A 20156-nucleotide genomic window follows, 5' to 3' on the forward strand; every position below is an offset into this window, starting at 1 on the left:
CGGTCGAGATTGTTGTAGACACCGGTACCTCTAATACCCAGTAGCACGTCCTCTCGGATTGACGCATGCCTGTGTTCGTCGTGATATACTATCCACAAGTTCATCAAGGCACTGTTGGTCCAGATTGTCCCACTCCTCTACGGCGATTCGGCGTAATTCCTCAGAGTGGTTGGTTGGTCACGTCGTCTATAAACAGACATTTTCAATCTATCCCAGGCAAGTTCAATAGGGTTAATGTCTGGAGAACATGTTGGCCATTGTACTCGAAATATGTCGTCATCCCGAAGGAAGTCATTCACAAGATGTGCACGATGAGGGCGCGAATTGTCGCCCATAAAGACAAATGCCTCGCCAATATGTTGCCGATATAGATGCACTATCGGTAGGAGGATGGCATTCACGTATCGTACAGCCGTTACGGTGCCTTCCATGACCACCAGCGGCGTACGTCGGCCCCACATAATGCCACCCCAAAACATCAGGGAACCTCCACCTTGCCGCACTCGCTGGATAGTGTGTCTAAGGCGTTCAGCCTGTCCGGGTTGCCTCCAAACACGTCTCCGACGATTGTCTGGTTGAAGGAATATGGGACACTCATCGGTGAAGAGAACGTGAAGCCAATCCTGAGCGGTCTATTCGGCATGTTGTTGGGCTCATCTGTACTGCGCTGCATGGTGTCGTGGTTGCGATGATGGACCTCGCCATGGACGTCGGTAGTGAAGTTGCTCATCATGCGGCCTATTTACGCACAGTTTGAGTCGTAACACGACGTCCTGTGGCTGCACGAAGAGCATTATTCAACATGGTGGCGTTGCTGTCAGGGTTCCTCCGAGCCATAATCCGTAGGTAGCGGTCATCCATTGCAGTAGTAGCCCTTGGGCATGTCATGTCATCGACAGTTCCTGTCTCTCTGTATCTCCCCAATGTCCGAACAACATCGCTTTGGTTCACTCCTAGACGCCTGGACACTTCCCTTGTTGAGAGCCCTTCCTGGCACAAAGTCACAATGCGGATGCTATTGTACCGCGGCATTCAGCATCTAGCCATGGTTGATCTACAGACAACACGAGCGGTGTACCTCCTTCCTGCTGCAACTGATCGGCTGTTGGACCCCCTCCGTCTAATAGGGGCTGCTCATGCAGGGTTGTTTACATCTTTGGGCGCGTTTGGTGACATCTCTGAACGGTCAAAGGGACTGTGTCTGTGATAAAATACCCACAGTCAGCGTCTATCTTTAGGAGTTCTGGGAACCAGGATGATGCAAAACATTTTTGATGCGAGTATTATGTACTTACTCCCTCTACAAACCCTTTAATTTTGGAACGGGAATTTCCGAACATCTTGTACGAACGATACGATTCGCACTCGTCCGATATCGTTTTCAGAAGCAATTTAAATTTTGTATTTGTAGGGATACACAGCCTCTAGATGCTCAATAAACGTAAACATGGTCTATAGTTCGCTGCCTACTATGAACCATGTTTACGTTTATTAGATATTCAGAAGAGTGGGTTCCTGTCCACTTGGAGCGCTGTTCCAAACTGTGCAGGGAAGCAGAGATTGCGCGAAGATCACGTAAACTATCAAAAGTACGCGACAGAATCGCTCTTATCTAGCCATGAACTTACGTAGCAAGCGGGTACACGCTGAAGCAATGTTTGTCAGTTTTTCACTTTGCAGCAGACGCTATTTGTGTTCGTGTGTGTTTGAAGAGTAGCGAGAAAGGCCGCAAATGCAGACAATGCAAATTTCGCATTGACTTTTGCACTATGTTAGAAGAAGAACAAAAAGAAGAAGAAAACAAGACTTTGCTTCAGGGAACGGCGTAAAATGAGACATTTACCCTTGAAAATATGTTACTCTCAGAACCCTATGATTACGTCAACTTTCATCTAATGGACAGTGAAACTTTGTAAAACTTATCAAGTCCTTCCTAAAAGAGCAAACTTGCCCGTCAAGTTCGCTTGTGCCTAGCCACGGATGTGACAAACGAGTCCGCACCCGCACACGTCCTACGGAAGCTTGTCAATTTAACCTCACTTTTGAAGCAAGGGCTTTTCGCGTGTGCTGTATTTTCGCACTAATCGGAATGGCTACAAAGGCGGATAAATCATTACTAACATTGAGCTTGGCATTGGAAAAAAAAAGAAACCACCAAGACGCCAGTCACAGGGAATGGTTTAAAATGAGAAATTTGCAACTGCAAACCTGTTAATAGAAATGTTTCGCTCAGAACCTGTTGATTACATCAACTTTCTGCGGATGCACAGCGAAATTTAATAACTTGCCCTTACACTGAAAAAAAAAGACAAGTGTGCGAAAATTTATTCTCTCATACTTGGGCCTCTAACGACAAGTCATTAAAATATCGAAACGTGGGAACATACTGTATAGCCCACACCGTCTGTGGAAAAACTGGAGAACTTCGATTTCTTTTATTTCATTCCACTCCGCTTATAGTCACTGTATGCGTAGAATACTGATTTTGTTCATAACCTCTTCATGAGTAATACAGGGACTTCACAAACGCCACACGCCAGCGGAAAAAAAACGTCCGTCACAAAATTTCTTCCGGCGAGTACATCCGGCACAATAAGGACGTTAAAGAGGGGCAGTCTGGCAAAACTGTAACCATATGTATGGTACCTAGCTCTGTCAACACGTTTGGTCGTGTGCTGTTGAGTTCGTGCAGTGGTTAGAGTTTTGGGTTAGCATGCAGGGGGTCGAGGGTTCGAACCTGTGTTCAAGAATATGTTTTTTATTTGGTAAATGTAGTCCAAGTGGTTCGGTATCTGGCATCTTAATCGTCAACAGCGATTGCAGCGGGTCCTTTGGAAAACATTTGCCCTTACATACGACAATCGTAGAAATGGAACATTGGTCAGCTTTGAAAGACGTCCTTTCCACGTCGTGGGCTCGAATTTATTCGCTCCACCTCCTCTACTAGAAGCGAAACCTGTTTTCTTTGTGCCCTCCTCTAATGGCCTAACCACGCATTTGTTGTGTTCAGCGTTACAAAATGTTGTAAATTTTGTTCAGCACTATTAACATGTGCTGCCGGCCGGTGTGGCCGAGCGGCTCTAGGCGCTTCAGTCTGGAACCGCGTGACCGCTACGGTCGCAGGTTCGAATCCTGCCTCGGACATGGATGTGTGTGATGTCCTTAGGTTGATTAGGTTTAAGTAGTTCTAAGTTCTAGGGGACTGATTACCTCAGCAGTTAAGTCCCATAGTGCTCAGAGCCATTTAAATCATTTTTTAACATGTGCTCTCAGAGGTGGTTACCATACGTGTTACGGTGTTGCCAGATTGCCGCTCTTTAACGTCCTTTTTCTGTCGGATATACTGACCAGGCGAAATTTTGTGACAGACCTTTTTTATCGCCGGTATGTGAGGAGTTGCGCCGCGCTACGAAGCTGGAATGCCCGAATTTCGCTCCACCCTCTGTACGGCTGGTAAAGATGTAATACTTCTACCATTTTGGTAACAGTGCTATTTTGTTTTTATAATTGATCGTAGTTTTCATAAAACTGGGAAATCACGGGACAGTTAATTAAACCGTAATAAAACAAATTTTCACTGAACAATGCCACCAAACATCGACACAAACAACGTCTGGCATCTTTCCGTCAATCAATATTTCTCGCAAATACGTCAAACACGCTCTATGCTTGACAAACACGTCCCAACGCAGTAAAATATTTGGCAAGCATAGTTAAGTTTGACAGAATCTTTGAGCGTCTTTAGACCTGTGCCCGTATGTCTTCATCAGGCGATGGCACTGCCCCGCAAGCAGCAGCAGAGCAGTTAGCTCGTGCAGATGGAACACACGTCCCGCCATCCCAGCAGACAGACGCAGCTGAGACCGAAGTGAGTGAGGGTCCGTGTGGGCGGGGGAGGGGAGGTAAGAGGAAGTTACGCCACTACTGCTGCATCACCATATGCACGGATTCCACTGTGACGTCAGCAGCGCTACGCTCCACCTGGCGCTAGATTCAAAAGGCGGGTTCGAGCGGTCGACTGCTTCCACGTGAATGACAGCGAATTACGATTAGTTGTGAAAGGTGGCTACACTGAGTCACAGCGCTGTTCGGTTGGTGTAATGTATAGATGGAAGAAGTTGCAATTCTCAGAATATATTTGAGAAAGGAGATGGGCTTTTGATTTATGATGCTGGTGTAAATGAACATTTTAGTCAATATACAGGGTGTTACAAAAAGGTACGGCCAAACTTTCAGGAAACATTCCTCACACACAAAGAAAGAAAATATGTTATGTGGACATGTGTCCAGAAACGCTTACTTTCCATGTTAGAGCTCATTTCATTACTTCTCTTCAAATCTCATTAATCATGGAATGGAAACACACAGCAACAGAATGTACCAGCGCGACTTCAGACACACTGTTACAGAAAATGTTCAAAATGTCCTCCGTTAGCGAGGATATATGCATCCAACCTCCGTCGCATGGAATACCTGATGCGCTGATGCAGCCCTGGAGAATGGCGTATTGTATCTCAGCCGTCCACAATACGAGCACGAAGAGTCTCTACATTTGGTGCCGGGGTTGAGTAGACAAGAGCTTTCAAATGCCCCCATAAATGAAAGTCAAGAGGGTTGAGGTCAGGAGAGCGTGGAGGACATGGATTTGGTCCGCCTCTACCAATCCATCGGTCACCGAATCTGTTGTTGAGAAGGGTACGAACACTTGGACTAAAATGTGGAGAAGCTCCATCGTGCATGAACCCCATGTTGTGTCGTACTTGAAAAGGCACATGTTCTAGCAGCACAAGTAGAGTATCCCATATGAAATCATGATAAAGTGCTCCATTGAGCGTGGGTGGAAGAACATGGGGCCCAATCGAGACATCACCAACAATGTCTGCCCAAACGTTCACAGAAAAATCTGTGTTGATGACGTGATTGCAGAATTGCGTGCGGATTCTCGTCAGCCAACACATGTTGATTGTGAAAATTTACAATCTGATCACGCTGGAATGAAGCCTCATCCGTAAAGAGAACATTTGCACTGAAATGAGGATTGACACATTGTTGGATGAACCATTCGCAGAAGTGTACCCGTGGAGGCCAATCAGCTGCTGATAATGCCTGCACACGCTGTACATGGCACGGAAAAAATTGGTTCTGCCGTAGCACTCCCCATACAGTGACGTGGACAACGTTACCTTGTACAACAGAAACTTCTCTGACGCTGACATTAGGGTTATCGTCAACTACACGAAGATTTGCTTCGTCCATTGCAGGTCTCCTCGTCGTTCTAGGTCTTCCCCAGTCGCGAGTCATAGGCTGGAATGTTCCGTGCTCCCTAAGACGCCGATCAATTGCTTCGAACGTCTTCCTGAGGGGACACCTTCGTTCTGGAAATCTGTCTCGATACAAACGTACCGAGCCCCGTGCTAATCCATACATCAAATGGGCATCTGCCAACTCCGGATTTGTAAACATTGCACTGACTGCAAAACCACGTTCGTGATGAACACTAACCTGTTGATGCTACGTACTGATGTGCTTGATGCTAGTACTGTAGAGCAATGAGTCGCATGTCAACACAAGCAACGAAGTCAACATTACCTTCCTTCAATTGGGCCAACTGGCGGTGAATCGAGGAAGTACAGTACATACTGACGAAACTAAAATGAGCTCTAACATGGAAATTAAAGAAAATATGTTATGTGGACATGTGTCCGGAAACGCTTATTTGTGTGTGATGAATGTTTCCTGAAAGTTTGGCCGTACCTTTTTGTAACACCCTGTAGATGGAAGATGTTTCAATTGTCAGAATATATTTGAGAAAGGAGATGGGATTTTGATTTATGATGCTGGTGTAATGGAATATTTTCGTCAATATATAATGAGGTAAAAAGGTATTACAGTTTTCTTTAATGACAATCCCTCTTGCTCACAGGTACAGTCACCAAATCATCTGGCTCGTGTTCATTTATTAGACTTGTAATTCTGGTTTCTATGTGCAATTATACTATTTCTGGTTTTTCAATTAGTTCATTGTAAATGGTGTTTAGAATATTTTGTCGTGTTGAGAAAGAACCGAGCCAGATACATGTACGTTGAGTCACACTACCACACACAGAACAGTTACACTTGTGCTTTGTTGTTTCGCAGTTTTTCTAGTCAATTGTGCTAATGGAAATTCCTTGTGATTCTTTATTTTGATTTTATGCAATCAGATTGCGTGCTAAGACTAGTCAGGGCCAACCGGTTACGAGACTTCGCAACCGGTCACACAGCTACTAAAAGTATTGCATTTATTCATTAATATTAGTCCATTCTTATTAATTAAGCCTCCATGCAGTAGTTGTACCTTCAGTGAAATTATCGTCGTTTTTGTCTGTTCCAATCTACTAACTCATAGAATCCACTATTACAATTTCGATTATTTTCTTGTTATTAGGTGTCACAGTCACGTAAAACTGTCTGAATGATAATGCTTAAATCATTTGAGTGTTACTTATTTTCTTCTGGTGACACTACCACAGTTCCGACTTCGTAGACACTGTCAGTAGGTTTTGCACGTAACAAACGTTTCAGCATTATTATACAGGGTGAGAATGTATTTCTGTGTCTACAATACTTTACTTATAAGGAACTGTGTTATACAGAGAGGTCGGAAATAGTCTTAAGAGCTTGTGAGGGTGCTGCAGGAAATGATGTGCTGCTGAGAAATAACTGATAGGGAAAAAATTCGGTACATTTCGCCGTTTCCGAGCTAATTAGTATCGAACTTGGCCAGTCAGACAGTTGCGTGCAGAAATTCAAGCTGCCCGCCAGAGACGGTGTCGCCAATCGTGTTTCCTTATACCGCACAAGAGGTGGTTGGTTTGTGGGATGAAAGGGACCAGACTGCTACGGTCATCGGTCCCGCACAAGAGACCTACACAAAAATTGGACATCACTCTAGATCGTAAAGTTGGTCTATAAATCTTTCGTCATGTTTCAAGAACAGCGTGCTGCACGGCCGCGTCAGATAGAAGCAAGATACAAGGGGGCAGCATCGGTCGTACTTTTTTTTTTTAAAAAAAAATCTGTTTATTGCATATCGATTTCAGCCACTGTGGAGCTGCGTTCAATGCTACGTGAATAAAAGAACATAATGAGAATCAGACATTGAAATATAAATTACAGTAAGATGACAAATATGTCAGCTTCTAAAAACAAATTTGTGGTAAGGACTATGGGACCAAACTGCTGAGGTAATCGGTCCGTAGGCCTACACACTAATTAATCTAACTTAACCTAACTTACGATAAGGACAACACACGCACCCATGCCCGGGAGAGGACTCGAGCCTCCGACGGGGGAAGCCTTAGACCGTACAACGGCGAAATGTACTTGCCACTTAATCTATTCATACGATATTTCAGTAGATAACATTTGTAAGTACATTCATAATGACTACATTCAATAAATATAGTATCAGTTAAATAAGGAGGTATGTTGGGACGCTTGCTGTTCATGTTACGTATTAATGATCATGTAGGCAGTATTAATAACAACTTTAGATTTTTTTAGATGATGCAGGTATCTTCAGTTTTCGTAAGAGCGTGCAAAAATGTAACAGGACACAGAGAATGCTCCTCCAATGAACAATATGAGCTAGGGAACCTGGGATCGGAGAAGCCAGCTGAAGGAGATGCGGAAGTAAACTTATCTACCGCTTTGTCTAACACTACTGTTTTCCCGCTTATTTACAACTAACATGTGTACACGTTTACACGTCCTGTGCTGTTTATTTACATGTACATTCATTATTTCCTACAAGGAAGCAAGAATGACGAGCCTAACTACCAGGAACTCATGATGCAAGTTTTGTTTTCTTTACTTGCCCTTAAGTTGGTTCTGTTGTATCGTATTTACACTGTCCCATCACAGAACGTGCTATGAATCAACAACAGATCCTTTCATTACTCAGTGCTATTCAGACACTTACAGTACAATACGATGGAGCAGTACCGGTACCGTATTTCCTGGTCGCTGGATTGGGAGATCCTATTCCACGGCCTGCAAGGTCACCTGACCTCGGTTCCATTATTTCCTGTGGGGAATCTAAAGTCAATTGGGTATGAGATCGCTGTGGATACGGAGGTGGAATTAGTTGCCAGAACTGTAGCTGCCTGTGATGTGACACGAAACACACCAGGAATATTTGTCAGGGTGGTTCAAATGGCTCAGGGCACTATGGGACTTAACTTCTGAGGTCATCAGTCCCCTAGAACTTAAACTACTTAAACCTAACTAACCTAAGGACATCAAAAACATCCATGCCCGAGGCAAGATTCGAACCTGCGACCGTAGCGGTCGCGCGGTTCCAGACTGAAGCGCCTAGAACCGCTTGGCCACTCCGGCCGGCTTTGTCAGGTGCATCAGAATCTTGTTCGCCGATGTCGTGCTTACATTGAGGTAGACGGCCGTCAATTTCGGCACATTTTATAAGATATAGTACAAATGGTATCTGCAGTTAACTAATGTAAATAAAAAAGTAGACAGTGTCGTAATGTTATTCCTATTACCTCTGTAAGCTGGTTTCTCCGAGCCGAGGATCCCTGCCTGAAATTGTTCAGTGGAGCATCTATTTCGTGTTAAACTTTTGCACCCTCTACGGAGGCACCCTATATAAACAAGTACCGCCCACAAACAGCTACAGTAGTAGTCAGATCTTGATGAAATTCAAAAATTTGCGAAATTTGCGAATTTTCAGAAAAGAAAAGTTTACGACTTCACAAAACTAAAAAGAAAAGTACTATCCCAACGAGCCACAGTTGGAATCGGCCAATTCATACAAATACCTAGATGTAACACTTTGTACGGATGTGGAATGCAAGATAGCATAGACTGAGTCGTAGGTAAAGCAGGTGATAGGCTGTGATTCACTGATAGAATACTGGGGAAGTGCAATCAGTCTGCAAGGCACACTGCTTACAAGAGTTTCGCGTGACGCATCCTAGGATATTGCTCAAGTGTGTGCAACCCGTACCTAACAGGACTAACAGGGGTTGTTGGACGTACACAGAGAACGGCAGCCACGAATGGTCACAGGTTTGTTTGACCAGTGTCGCAGGAATGCTGAAAACGCTGAATATAGTACTGCTACTGGGAATAATGAGTGAGCGCAACAGAGCCCACAAAGTAGTCATTGTCCCGCTGCTCCACATACGGTTAGCAGGGTACAGGTGTCAACGTATTGGGTTGGTGGATACGTTCGTAGCGTTTTTCCTTTGGTTTAATATGCAGAAAAGAATCACCAGTAAGATATTCTTCTTCACTATTCACACCTGGCTGCCAATGCTGGGGTAGCTTTTACATTCCGTGACTGTAGAAACCGCGTGATTTTGAGGCGAAGAACTCGTCGAGCTATCTACGGAGCGCATTTTCATCCGGAAAGGAAGTTATTTGAAGGTAGTTCGATCGATAGAAAGCGGAAAAGGTGAAAATATGAGAGCGCATTATCAGGCGAATAAGGGGGTTGAGCAATGACTTCCCAACCCAACACCTGCATAGAGTTTGTCAGCCTTAGCAGGATGAAAGCGGGCGTTACCGTCGAGTCGAATCACTTCACGCAGTCTTCTTGGTCGTTCTTGAACTGAGTCCGGAAGACGTCTCAGTTGTAGACAATAAATGTCAGCAGTAATGGTTACATCTCGGGGAACCAGTTCGTAGTACACTATACCACCAGTGTTTGACAAGATGCATGACGTTATCTTTTGTGGGTGCGCGCAGGTGTTTGTAAAAGTTGCTGCTTTACTTCGGCTCGATCACTCGTTTCTTTTCATAGATACATCATTTCTCGTCACCAGTAACGATACAGAGTACGAATGGTGGGTGTTGCTCACGAGCCAATTGATGACGAACAAGCAGATATGGCTACCTGCTGATTTTTGCGGTACCCATACACCAGATTTTTGAACCTACCCCACTGCATGCAAATTTCGCACGTTGGTCGAATGATCGCAGTTCACCACATTGGCCAGTTGTCGAGTACACTGACTTTCATCATTCTCGCCCAATCAGTTCATCTTCTTCACACTCCGAAGGTCTTCACGAATGTACAGTCGCTAATGTCAAAACGATCCTCCTTAAAAAGAGGAAACCATTTTCTTGTAGTGCTCTGTCCGATGGCATTAGCTCCATACACGACGTAAATGTTTCTAGCTTCCTCAGGTGCTCCCACTCATCTACTGAAGTCAAACAGAAGAACATGTCAGAAATGTTCCGGTTTCTCCACTTGGCACTCATTTTCGGGCATCCACAGCTCCACTCACTATCTCCAAACGACAAAATGACAACACAGAGGGGTCCAGAAAAATGTAGAAACTCTTTGATACCGTGTCAATATTAATGGCACAAAATGACTTACCGTTACAATTATTGCACAGGGGAAGATTATTTTGTGTGTTCAAAGGGACCATCATTAGCAGCCAAACAACGTCGATGCCGCGTAAAGCTGTTAAGCGAACTAGGACTGTCAGTGTTGCTAGTGTGATGGCCGCAAGGACGCTTCGATGGTTTCTCGCAGATCCTTCACTGTAGCTCGCTTCTGTTGATATAAACTTCATATGGGTACCGTGGTGGGTACTCAACAGCTCCTCTGCGACCTGTGCATCGTCCAAATAGATTTTCATTCAAGAAGGCTCTGACATCTCTGTGGCAGTGAGGCGGAGCGTCATCATGTTATAGGTAAAATCTTTCATTTCCAAATACCTCTCGGGTGGCAGGTAAAATCAAAGTTTGCAGTATATGAAGATACATTTCGCCCGCTACTGTACCTTTAAGGGAGAATGGGAGCATTCACAGCACGCGATAGCACAGCACATTACATATTAACACCCAGTAGATTGATACGTTCACCGTCGTGAACGTGAGAATTTTCAGGAGCCCAGTACACGCAATTGTGGTGGTTTACACTGCCGTTCAGTTCGAACTGTACCCCATCAAACCATATGATCATCCGTGCAGACCGTCACTCTGGCGAAGCATGATTTCAAACCACTCGCGATACTCCACCCTTCGATCAGCGTCTTCTTCGTACACTTTTCCACTTTGCAGCGTTCAGAATTCGTGGTACACTTGATAGGCTTATCCCGCTTTCACATCCACCCTGCTTCACAGATTTCAGACGTGCCCTGGTAAAATGTTGCAACACGGCAGCGCTGGAAGACAGACTCGTTAGCGTTTTTGGTCGCCGGGCCTCTCCTTAGACGAGAGTTCGAATTTTAATTGTGGCAACTATTTATTTACAACTAGTACAACATAGATACGTGTTTCAAAGTTTTACTGACCTTCAAAGTAGTCACGAGCATTGTGCACAACCCGTTGCCAGCGATGTGGAAGTCGTAGGATACTCAGCTGTGCCAGTTGTGTTGACAGTTCGAGCGGCGCGGTCTGTTGCCCGATGAATTTGTTGCAGTTCTGAAGCCAATGCCGTGAAGTGTTTCCCTTCAGTTTAGAAATCGAGTTGAACTCATGATGGCTTAACTCAGGGAAGTGCAGTAGGTGGTATAACACTTAGCGGCCCCATCAGTCAAACAAATCTACTAACAGCTTGCATTGTACGTGCTTGAACATTGTCCTGCAAAATGACGGTCAGGTCCTACAGAAAGTGTCATCACTTCTGTCTCTATGCTGTTCATTTTTGGAACACAACCTACGACCAGCTTAGAAGTAATGACACTCTCTGCAGGACCTGACCATCATTTTGCAGTACAATGCTCAAGCACGTACAATGCAAGCTGTTAGTAGATTTGTTTGACTGATGGGGCTGCTAAGTGCTATACCACCTACTGCACTCCCCTGACTTAAGCCCTCGTATGTTTAATTCGATTTCTAAACTGAAGCAAACACTTGACGCCATTCGCTTCAGAATTGCCACAAATTCGTCGGGCAATAGACCGCGCCGCTCCAACTGTCAACATAACTGGCACTGCTAAGAGTATCCTACGACTTCCACATCGCTGGCAACGGGTTATACACAATGCTCGTGACTACTTTGAAGGTCAGTAAATCTTTGAAACACGTATCAATTTTGCACCACTCGTAAATAAATAGTTGCCACTGCTAAAATTCCAATCCTCGTACACATCCTGAGCAGTAGCGTCGGCTTCAATTTTGTCCCGAATACAATAAATTGTTGTACGTGTTGATGGCACAGTTCCTTACACTTGACGCTATTGCCATCGTATTCCCATCATGTTTTCGTACCTGCTGTATCTTTTCTGTGCGGCCTTGCGTTGTTCAAACGACTATCTTACTTCATTCAGCATTCGGGAGGACGACGGTGCAATCCCGCGTCTGGGCATCCTGATTTAGGTTTTCCGTGATTTCCCTAAACCGCTCCAGTCAAATGCCGGGATGGTTGCTTCCAAAGGGCACGGCCGACTTCCTTCCCCGTCTTTCCCTAATCCGATGAGACCGATGACCTCTATGTCTGGTTTTCTTCCCCAAACAACCCAACCCCTTACTTCATACATTGCTGCACTGTGATCTGCTGGAAAACGTGCGCGAAAGACTGTTGAGAAATCAATGCACTACCCTACCGCGCAAAATTGCAACGGTATGTCGTTTTATTTCAAAGATATTAATTAACAGAGAGTGTCTACATTTTTCTGGAGCCCTCTGTATGTAAACTCAAACAGCAACTGTCAACGACAATAATAAGAAACGACAAGTGATAAATAAACCCGTAGCAATCGGAGTACCGACACACAAAATGAAAATGCTACAAACTTTAGGACCAACGTGGTAAATGCGAGTCGGACTGTCTCCATTGAGCTCGCGCTGGAGAGTCCTTGGTCTGACCTCTAGTTTCGGAAGAGCTTCTTCCAGCAAGCACAGCGCGCAGCCAGCTATTCGGGAACGGCACGTGACGTCACGCCTGACACACACGCGCTAATGGGTGCAGGAGGCAAGTGGTAGCAGAGGGTTAAGCTAGTTGCGATATGGTGGCCAGAACTCAGGCATTCGGCGCTCAGCAGGTGTCGTTGCTAGGAGACAGCGCTGTTCTACGTACCCTCATGCGGCCGTGCTCGTCCTTCACCTTCACCATGGCGCCGGCTGCTCGAACACTAGCGACACTCACACGCACACTACACGCACGCAGCACGCAACACGCCACAAGCTCCCTTCGCGCGCAGACTGGCGCCGACGCTCGCCTATCAGCCCGCCTCGGCAGTTGTTCTCGCTCCCAGCGTCAGAGATACCGGACCGCCGGCTGTGACGTTCGACCTGAGGTCGATCTATCGATACACGGCGACGTCGACAGCTCCCCTTATGCGAGTTCCGTCGGCCGAACACTGGCAGCATCCGGCCGTTAAGGCTACTTACTGTCCACTAGAGACGGGCAAACTGAAACACCTAACTGTTCCGAAACAAATGAAACAGTACAATGTAATGTTTCGATACGCTGTTTCGAAACAGTGAAACAGTATATGTTTATCTATAATGATGTGGGGTGTACGGTTTGAGTGATATGCGACCCTTGATACGTCTAGATACGAGTCTGACAGGTGACGTGTAAGTAAGAATCCTGTCTGATCACCAGCATCCATATAGTCTGGAACCGCGCGACCGCTACGGTAGCAGGTTCGAATCCTGCCTCGGGAGTGGATGTGTGTGATGTCCTTAGGTTAGTTAGGTTTAAGTAGTTCTAAGTTCTAGGGGACTGATGACCTCAGAAGTTAAGTCTCATAGTGCTCAGAGCAATTTGAAACATTTTGAACCAGCATCCATTACTCTCCCTTGTGCATTACAACGGACTTGGGCAATTCCAGCAGGACAGTGGGACACCCCGCACGTACTAAATTGCTACAGAGTGGCTCTAGGAACACACTTCTGAGTTTGAACACGTCCGCCGGCCAGCAAACTCCCCAGACATGAACATTATTAATCATATCTCTGATGCATCACAACGTGTTGTTCAAACGAGATGTCCACCCCCTCGTAGAATTACGGATTTTTAAACAGCTGTGCAGGATTCATGGTGTAAATTCCCTGCAGCACTACTTTAGGCATTAGTGGAGTCCATGTCACGAAGTGTTGTGGCAATTCTGCGTGCTCGTGGGGGCCATACACGATATTAGGCAGGTGTACCAGTTTCTTTGGCTCTTCAGTGTATATTCGCTGTAAATTTGCCCAGAGATCTTTATACAATTTGCAGCACCGATTTACGGCCGTGTAGAAGAAGGTCCAGGTGTTTCACAAAGCAGACGGAACAAGTCGTGCAGACGATCACGTAACGAGATTGAATGACCGACCGACATCGGAAACAATGATGCCACCACAGTTCTGGATATTGAAAAGCTTGTAATTCGACTTGTGTATCCTACTTGAAGTACCGTAAATCAGATACACGTTGTCGCTCTTACGCTGTACGGCGAGTAGCCCCTTACCGCACCTCCGTCTTCGGCGAAAGATCAGTATTCAGCTCACTGCACGTACTTGAAACAAGAGAAACGAAATCAGTGAGTTAACTGAGCCGAAATGCATCTAAATAGCGAATGGAGAATCAATTTGTCTCCTCACCAGCTATAAGCAGTAGGAAACATTACGTACCAAATGGGCACGCACATACTATCAAACAAATACATACAAAAGCAAAGGCCGGCACACAAACAAACATAACGCCATGACTATGTTAGCGTATGTCGGAGGTTTCTTTGGGGTGCATAGAGTGTACCGTAAGATGCTGGAGGAGCGAAGTGTTCCAAGAAATTTGAAAAATACGCAGGTCATTCCAGTTTTCGAGAAGAGTTATCAGACAGACGTACAAAACTATAAGCCTATACTACTTATATCAGTCTGTTGTAAAATTTTACAACCCGTTGTATACTCGCGTGTTAAGAGATTTCTGGAAACCGAAACTATCCTCTGTAGGAATAAACACTGGTTTAGAAGTAAATTATCGTGTGAGACCCGGATCGGTCTGGTCGTCCACGGGATACAGAAAGCCGTAGATAGAGGCGCCCATGTATATGCAGTGATCCTCGACTTCCTGAAGGTGCGGGATGGGCTGCAATGTCAAAGGGTGCTGGGCAATTACAGGACGTGCTTGGATCAAGGAACAGTCGGAATTATAGTTGTAAATTGTTGTAGTTGCGCTGGAAAAGTCCCTGAGCTTCAAGCGCTAATAGAAAGCACAGAAGCTGATATCGTTATAGGTACAGAAAGCTGGCTAAAGCCTGAAATAAGTTCTGCAGAAATTTTTACGAAGTCTCAGACGGTGTTCAGGAAAGATAGATTAGGCAGAATTGGTGGTGGAGTTCAAATGGTTCAAATGGCTCTGAGCACTATGGGACTCAACTGCTGTGGTCATTAGTCCCCTAGAACTTAGAACTACTTAAACCTAACTAACCTAAGGACACCACACACATCCATGCCCGAGGCAGGATTCGAACCTGCGACCGTAGCAGTCGCACGGTTCCGGACTGCGCGCCTAGAACCGCGAGACCACCGCGGCCGGCGTGGTGGAGTGTTTGTGTCTGTCAGTAGTGGTTTATCTTGTAGTGAAGTCGAAGTAGATACTCTGTGCGAATTGGTGTGGGTGGAGGTTATACTTAACAGCCGAATTAAGTTAATAATTGGCTCCTTCTACCGACCCCCAGACTCCGATGATACAGCTGCGGAACAGTTCAGAGAAAGTTTGAGTCTCGTAACAAATAAATACCCCACTCATACGGTTATAGTTGGTGGGGACTTCAACCTACCCTCGGTATGTTGGCAAAAATACTTGTTCAAAACCGGTGGTAGGCAGAAAACGTCTTCCGAGATTGTCCTAAATGCATTCTCCGAAAATTATTTCGAGCAGTTAGTCCACGAACCCACGCGAATTGTAAATGGTTGCGAAAACACACTTGACCTCTTGGCCACAAACAATCCAGAGCTGATAGAGAGCATCATGACTGATACAGGGATTAGTGATCACAAGGTGATTGTAGCTAGGCTAAATACCATTTCTTCCAAATCCATCAGAAACAAACGCAAAATAATTTTATTTAAAAAAGCGGATAAAGTGCCACTAGAAGCCTTCCTAAAAGACAATTTCCATTCCTTCCGAACTGACTATGCGAATGTAGACGAGATGTGGCTCAAATTCAAAGATATAGTAGCAACAGCAATTGAGATATTCATACCTCATAAATTGGTAAGAGATGGAACGGATCCCCCGTGGTACACAAAAAAGGTCCGAACGCTGTTGCAGAGGCAACGGAAAAAGCATGCGAAGTTCAGAAGAACGCGAAATCCCGAAGATGGGCTAAAATTTACAGACGCGCGAAATTTGGCACGTACTTCGATGCGAGATGCCTTTAATAGGTTCCACAACGAAACATTGTCTCGAAATTTGGTAGAAAATCCGAAGAAATTCTGGTCGTATGTAAAGTACACAAGCGGCAAGACGCAGTCAATACCTTCGCTGCGCAGTGCCGATGGTACTGTTATCGACGACTGTGCCGCTAAAGCGGAGTTATTGAACGCAGTTTTCCGAAATTCCTTCACCAGGGAAGACGAATGGAATATTCCAGAATTTGAAACACGAACATCTGCTAGCATGAGTTTCTTAGAAGTAGATACCTTAGGGGTTGCGAAGCAACTCAAATCGCTTGATACGGGCAAGTCTTCAGGTCCAGATTGTATACCGATTAGGTTCCTTTCAGATTACGCTGATACTATAGCTCCCTACTTAGCACTCATATACAACCGCTCGCTCAGCGATAGATCTGTACCTACAGATTGGAAAATTGCGCAGGTCGCACCAGTGTTCAAGAAGGGTAGTAGGAGTAATCCATTTAACTACAGACCTATATCATTGACGTCGGTTTGCAGTAGGGTTTTGGAGCATATACTGTATTCAAACATTATGAATCACCTCGAAGGGAACGATCTATTGACACGTAATCAGCATGGCTTCAGAAAACATCGCTCTTGTGCAACGCAGCTAGCTCTTTATTCGCACGAAGTAATGGCCGCTATCGACAGGGGATCTCAAGTTGATTCCGTATTTCTAGATTTCCGGAAAGCTTTTGACACCGTTCCTCACAAGCGACTTCTAATCAAGCTGCGGAGCTATGTGGTATCGTCTCAGTTGTGCGACTGGATTCGTGATTTCCTGTCAGGAAGGTCGCAGTTCGTAGTAATAGACGGCAAATCATCGAGTAAAACTGAAGTGATATCAGGTGTTCCCCAGGGAAGCGTCCTGGGACCTCTACTGTTCCTGATCTATATAAATGACCTGGGTGACAATCTGAGCAGTTCTCTTAGACTGTTCGCAGATGATGCTGTAATTTACCGTCTAGTAAGGTCATCCGAAGACCAGTATCAGCTGCAAAGCGATTTAGAAAAGATTGCTGTATGGTGTGTCAGGTGGCAGTTGACGCTAAATAACGAAAAGTGTGAGATGATCCACATGAGTTCCAAAAGAAATCCGTTGGAATTCGATTACTCGATAAATAGTACAATTCTCAAGGCTGTCAATTCAACTAAGTACCTGGGTGTTAAAATTACGAACAACTTCAGTTGGAAGGACCACATAGATAATATTGTCGGGAAGGCGAGCCAAAGGTTGCGTTTCATTGGCAGGACACTTAGAAGGTCCAACAAGTCCACTAAAGAGACAGCTTAAACTACACTCGTTCGTCCTCTGTTAGAATATTGCTGCGCGGTGTGGGATCCTTACCAGGTGGGATTGACGGAGGACATCGAAAGGGTGCAAAAAAAGGGCAGCTCGTTTTGTATTATCGCGTTATAGGGGAGAGAGTGTGGCAGATATGATACACGAGTTGGGATGGAAGTCATTACAGCATAGACGTTTTTCGTCGCGGCGAGATCTATTTACGAAATTTCAGCCACCAACTTTCTCTTCCGAATGCGAAAATATTTTGTTGAGCCCAACCTACATAGGTAGGAATGATCATCAAAATAAAATAAGAGAAATCAGAGGTCGAACAGAAAGGTTTAGGTGTTCGTTTTTCCCGCTCGCTGTTCGGGAGTGGAATAGTAGAGAGATAGTATGATTGTGGTTCGATGAACCCTCTGCCAAGCACTTAAATGTGAATTGCAGAGTAGTCATGTAGATGTAGATGAAGGTGTACCGTAAAGTACAACTATGTCGCCCTACGAGCAAAATACGAGGGAACGGAAAATCAGACCACAACTACCTGATTGAAAAGTTTCTAGAGAATAGTTCACAGTATGTCATTAGTAACGGAGAGAAATCTTTAGACGTAAAGTAATTTCTGGCCATTCCGGTGCAGTGTTTAAGGACCACTACTTTTCAAAATACATAAGAATGACTATGATGATAGCGTCGGAACCTCCATGAATCTGTGCACGCATGATAGCGTCGTATACAACAAAGTACTACGGAGGTCACCATGTTGTCACTTCGATGACAGAACAAACCTTCCGTAGACAGAATCTATACTTGACACATTATCATCTTTCATTTATACGAGTCAGTGCTATAATCCAGTTTTATCCTAATCATTTGATGTGTCTTTTATTCAGTATGCTTTTACCCCCACCCTCACTCTCATTATCGTTCTCGTAAATGAGTGGATGGACAAAATATTTAAACTAGTAATTTTATACAAGAACAGGTTTATAAGGATAGCAGAAATGTGTGACTACTTATGGTGTAGTGATGATATAAATGTTAGACTTTAGTCGCCCAAGGAAGTGGGTGATCACGCGTTTCAATGATTGTCGTTGACGTACGTCAACACTTGACTAGATTATGTGTAACAATACGAGAGTTATACTTTGTATACCTTGCTGTGTACCCTTCTTTAGTAATTAGTCATTAGAGCGACTACAAGTATGTTACATACGTGACCAACTGTTTTGACTGGAAACACCCTGTTTACTTCTATTTGGAGCACTGATATGTACTTGATCGTTCTTTTACTAATGCAGGCCTGTTAGAAGTAGATTATTTTAGACCTGCGTTACTGCCTTAAATGAGGCACCAACATTGAAATGGTACTTTTTGGTTGCATGTTAGCTTACATTTCTCTAGTTGGAATGAGTAGATTAATGAATTAACTCATATGTATTAGTGTTTTGCAAACGTAAGCCCTTTCCACCTTTCCCACCTTTCAGTATTTATAAACAATGGAATCATACCTTACATACGTCTGATTGGCAATGCCTATTTTCGTTCCTGTTAGTTAAACTGTACCCTATAACGGATCTATTACGTTGGGATAAATTTATTTTTTGTTAGATGTTTTCGTTACATAACTGAATAAATTGTAAGTAGGAATATTTTAATTAAGCACAGTAGAGGAGAAAAAGTCAAAGAGATGTTCATTGGGCGGACATTGTCGTAATGTAACGTGATTGCGTTGTTCGGTTGTTTGAACAAGTCGTTTGTGTTCCGTTCTGCTGTTCGGTCGTGCGCGTATCTGAAAGGAATTAATTCGGGGACTGGAATAAACTTTCACATATTAGTTACGATTCGATGTCCCGACAAAAGGGGTTAACGTCAGTGTTAATTTGAATTGTGGGCCACAGGATTAGTTTTGAGAGATACGTGAAAACGGACGTAACGAAAGTTGTTCGCACATAATCCTCGAACGTGACTTTTTATTTAATGAACGATTGCGGGCTCATTAAAAGCTATTATCTCATGATTAGGATCAATCCCTCTTTCCTCCTAGATAGTGATCATTCATTAACATTTACGTCATAATAAAAAGGATTATTAATAAAAGTGATGTTAAATGATAATTACGTGTTACTCCGTTAGTGCGGAACCGATGTAATATCTCTGAAATGACATTGATATATAATTTGTGTTAAATACTGAACTGAGATAGGAAGTAAATTGAAATTAGTGAACATCTGATACTGAGACTATAGAAGCAGAAGCGGTTAAGGTTTCTCTTCTCTAAAATGGCAAAATAGGTACGAACTTTAACTCAATAGTCCTCATTATGCATTGCAAAGACATTAGCATTTCATACTTATTGTGACGACGCGCTGTTAAACAAAGGAACGTTGAGTCTGTGTACGAGTAATAAAATTAAATCTAAAAACAGAATTAATAACTCCGCTTTAACAAACTGTATTGCGTGTCGTCATCGGGCAATAACTGCTCAACCCTGGAGACTTGGGTGGTGAAATTAGAAGTCGGA

At 44.3% G+C, this 20156-nt stretch overlaps 1 protein-coding gene across 3 annotated transcripts in view; it reads right to left on the reverse strand.

The window, feature by feature from the left end:
- The window catches only part of LOC126293408 (calcium-binding mitochondrial carrier protein Aralar1), a 693372-nt gene that overhangs the window by 228004 nt on the left and 445212 nt on the right, over nucleotides 1-20156 (reverse strand). Inside the window, exon 1 of one of the 3 annotated variants that reach the window (XM_049986625.1) lies at nucleotides 13037-13224. The exons of the other annotated variants lie outside the window; for them this stretch is intronic. Coding sequence (XP_049842582.1) covers nucleotides 13037-13072 — 36 coding nt within the window. The 5' untranslated portion in view covers nucleotides 13073-13224. Of the gene's footprint in view, nucleotides 1-13036; nucleotides 13225-20156 lie in introns of those variants that run through there. 3 annotated transcript variants of the gene reach the window in all.

This window comes from Schistocerca gregaria, chromosome 10 (assembly GCF_023897955.1).
Source record: "Schistocerca gregaria isolate iqSchGreg1 chromosome 10, iqSchGreg1.2, whole genome shotgun sequence".
Classification (NCBI taxonomy): Eukaryota; Metazoa; Arthropoda; class Insecta; order Orthoptera; family Acrididae; genus Schistocerca; species Schistocerca gregaria.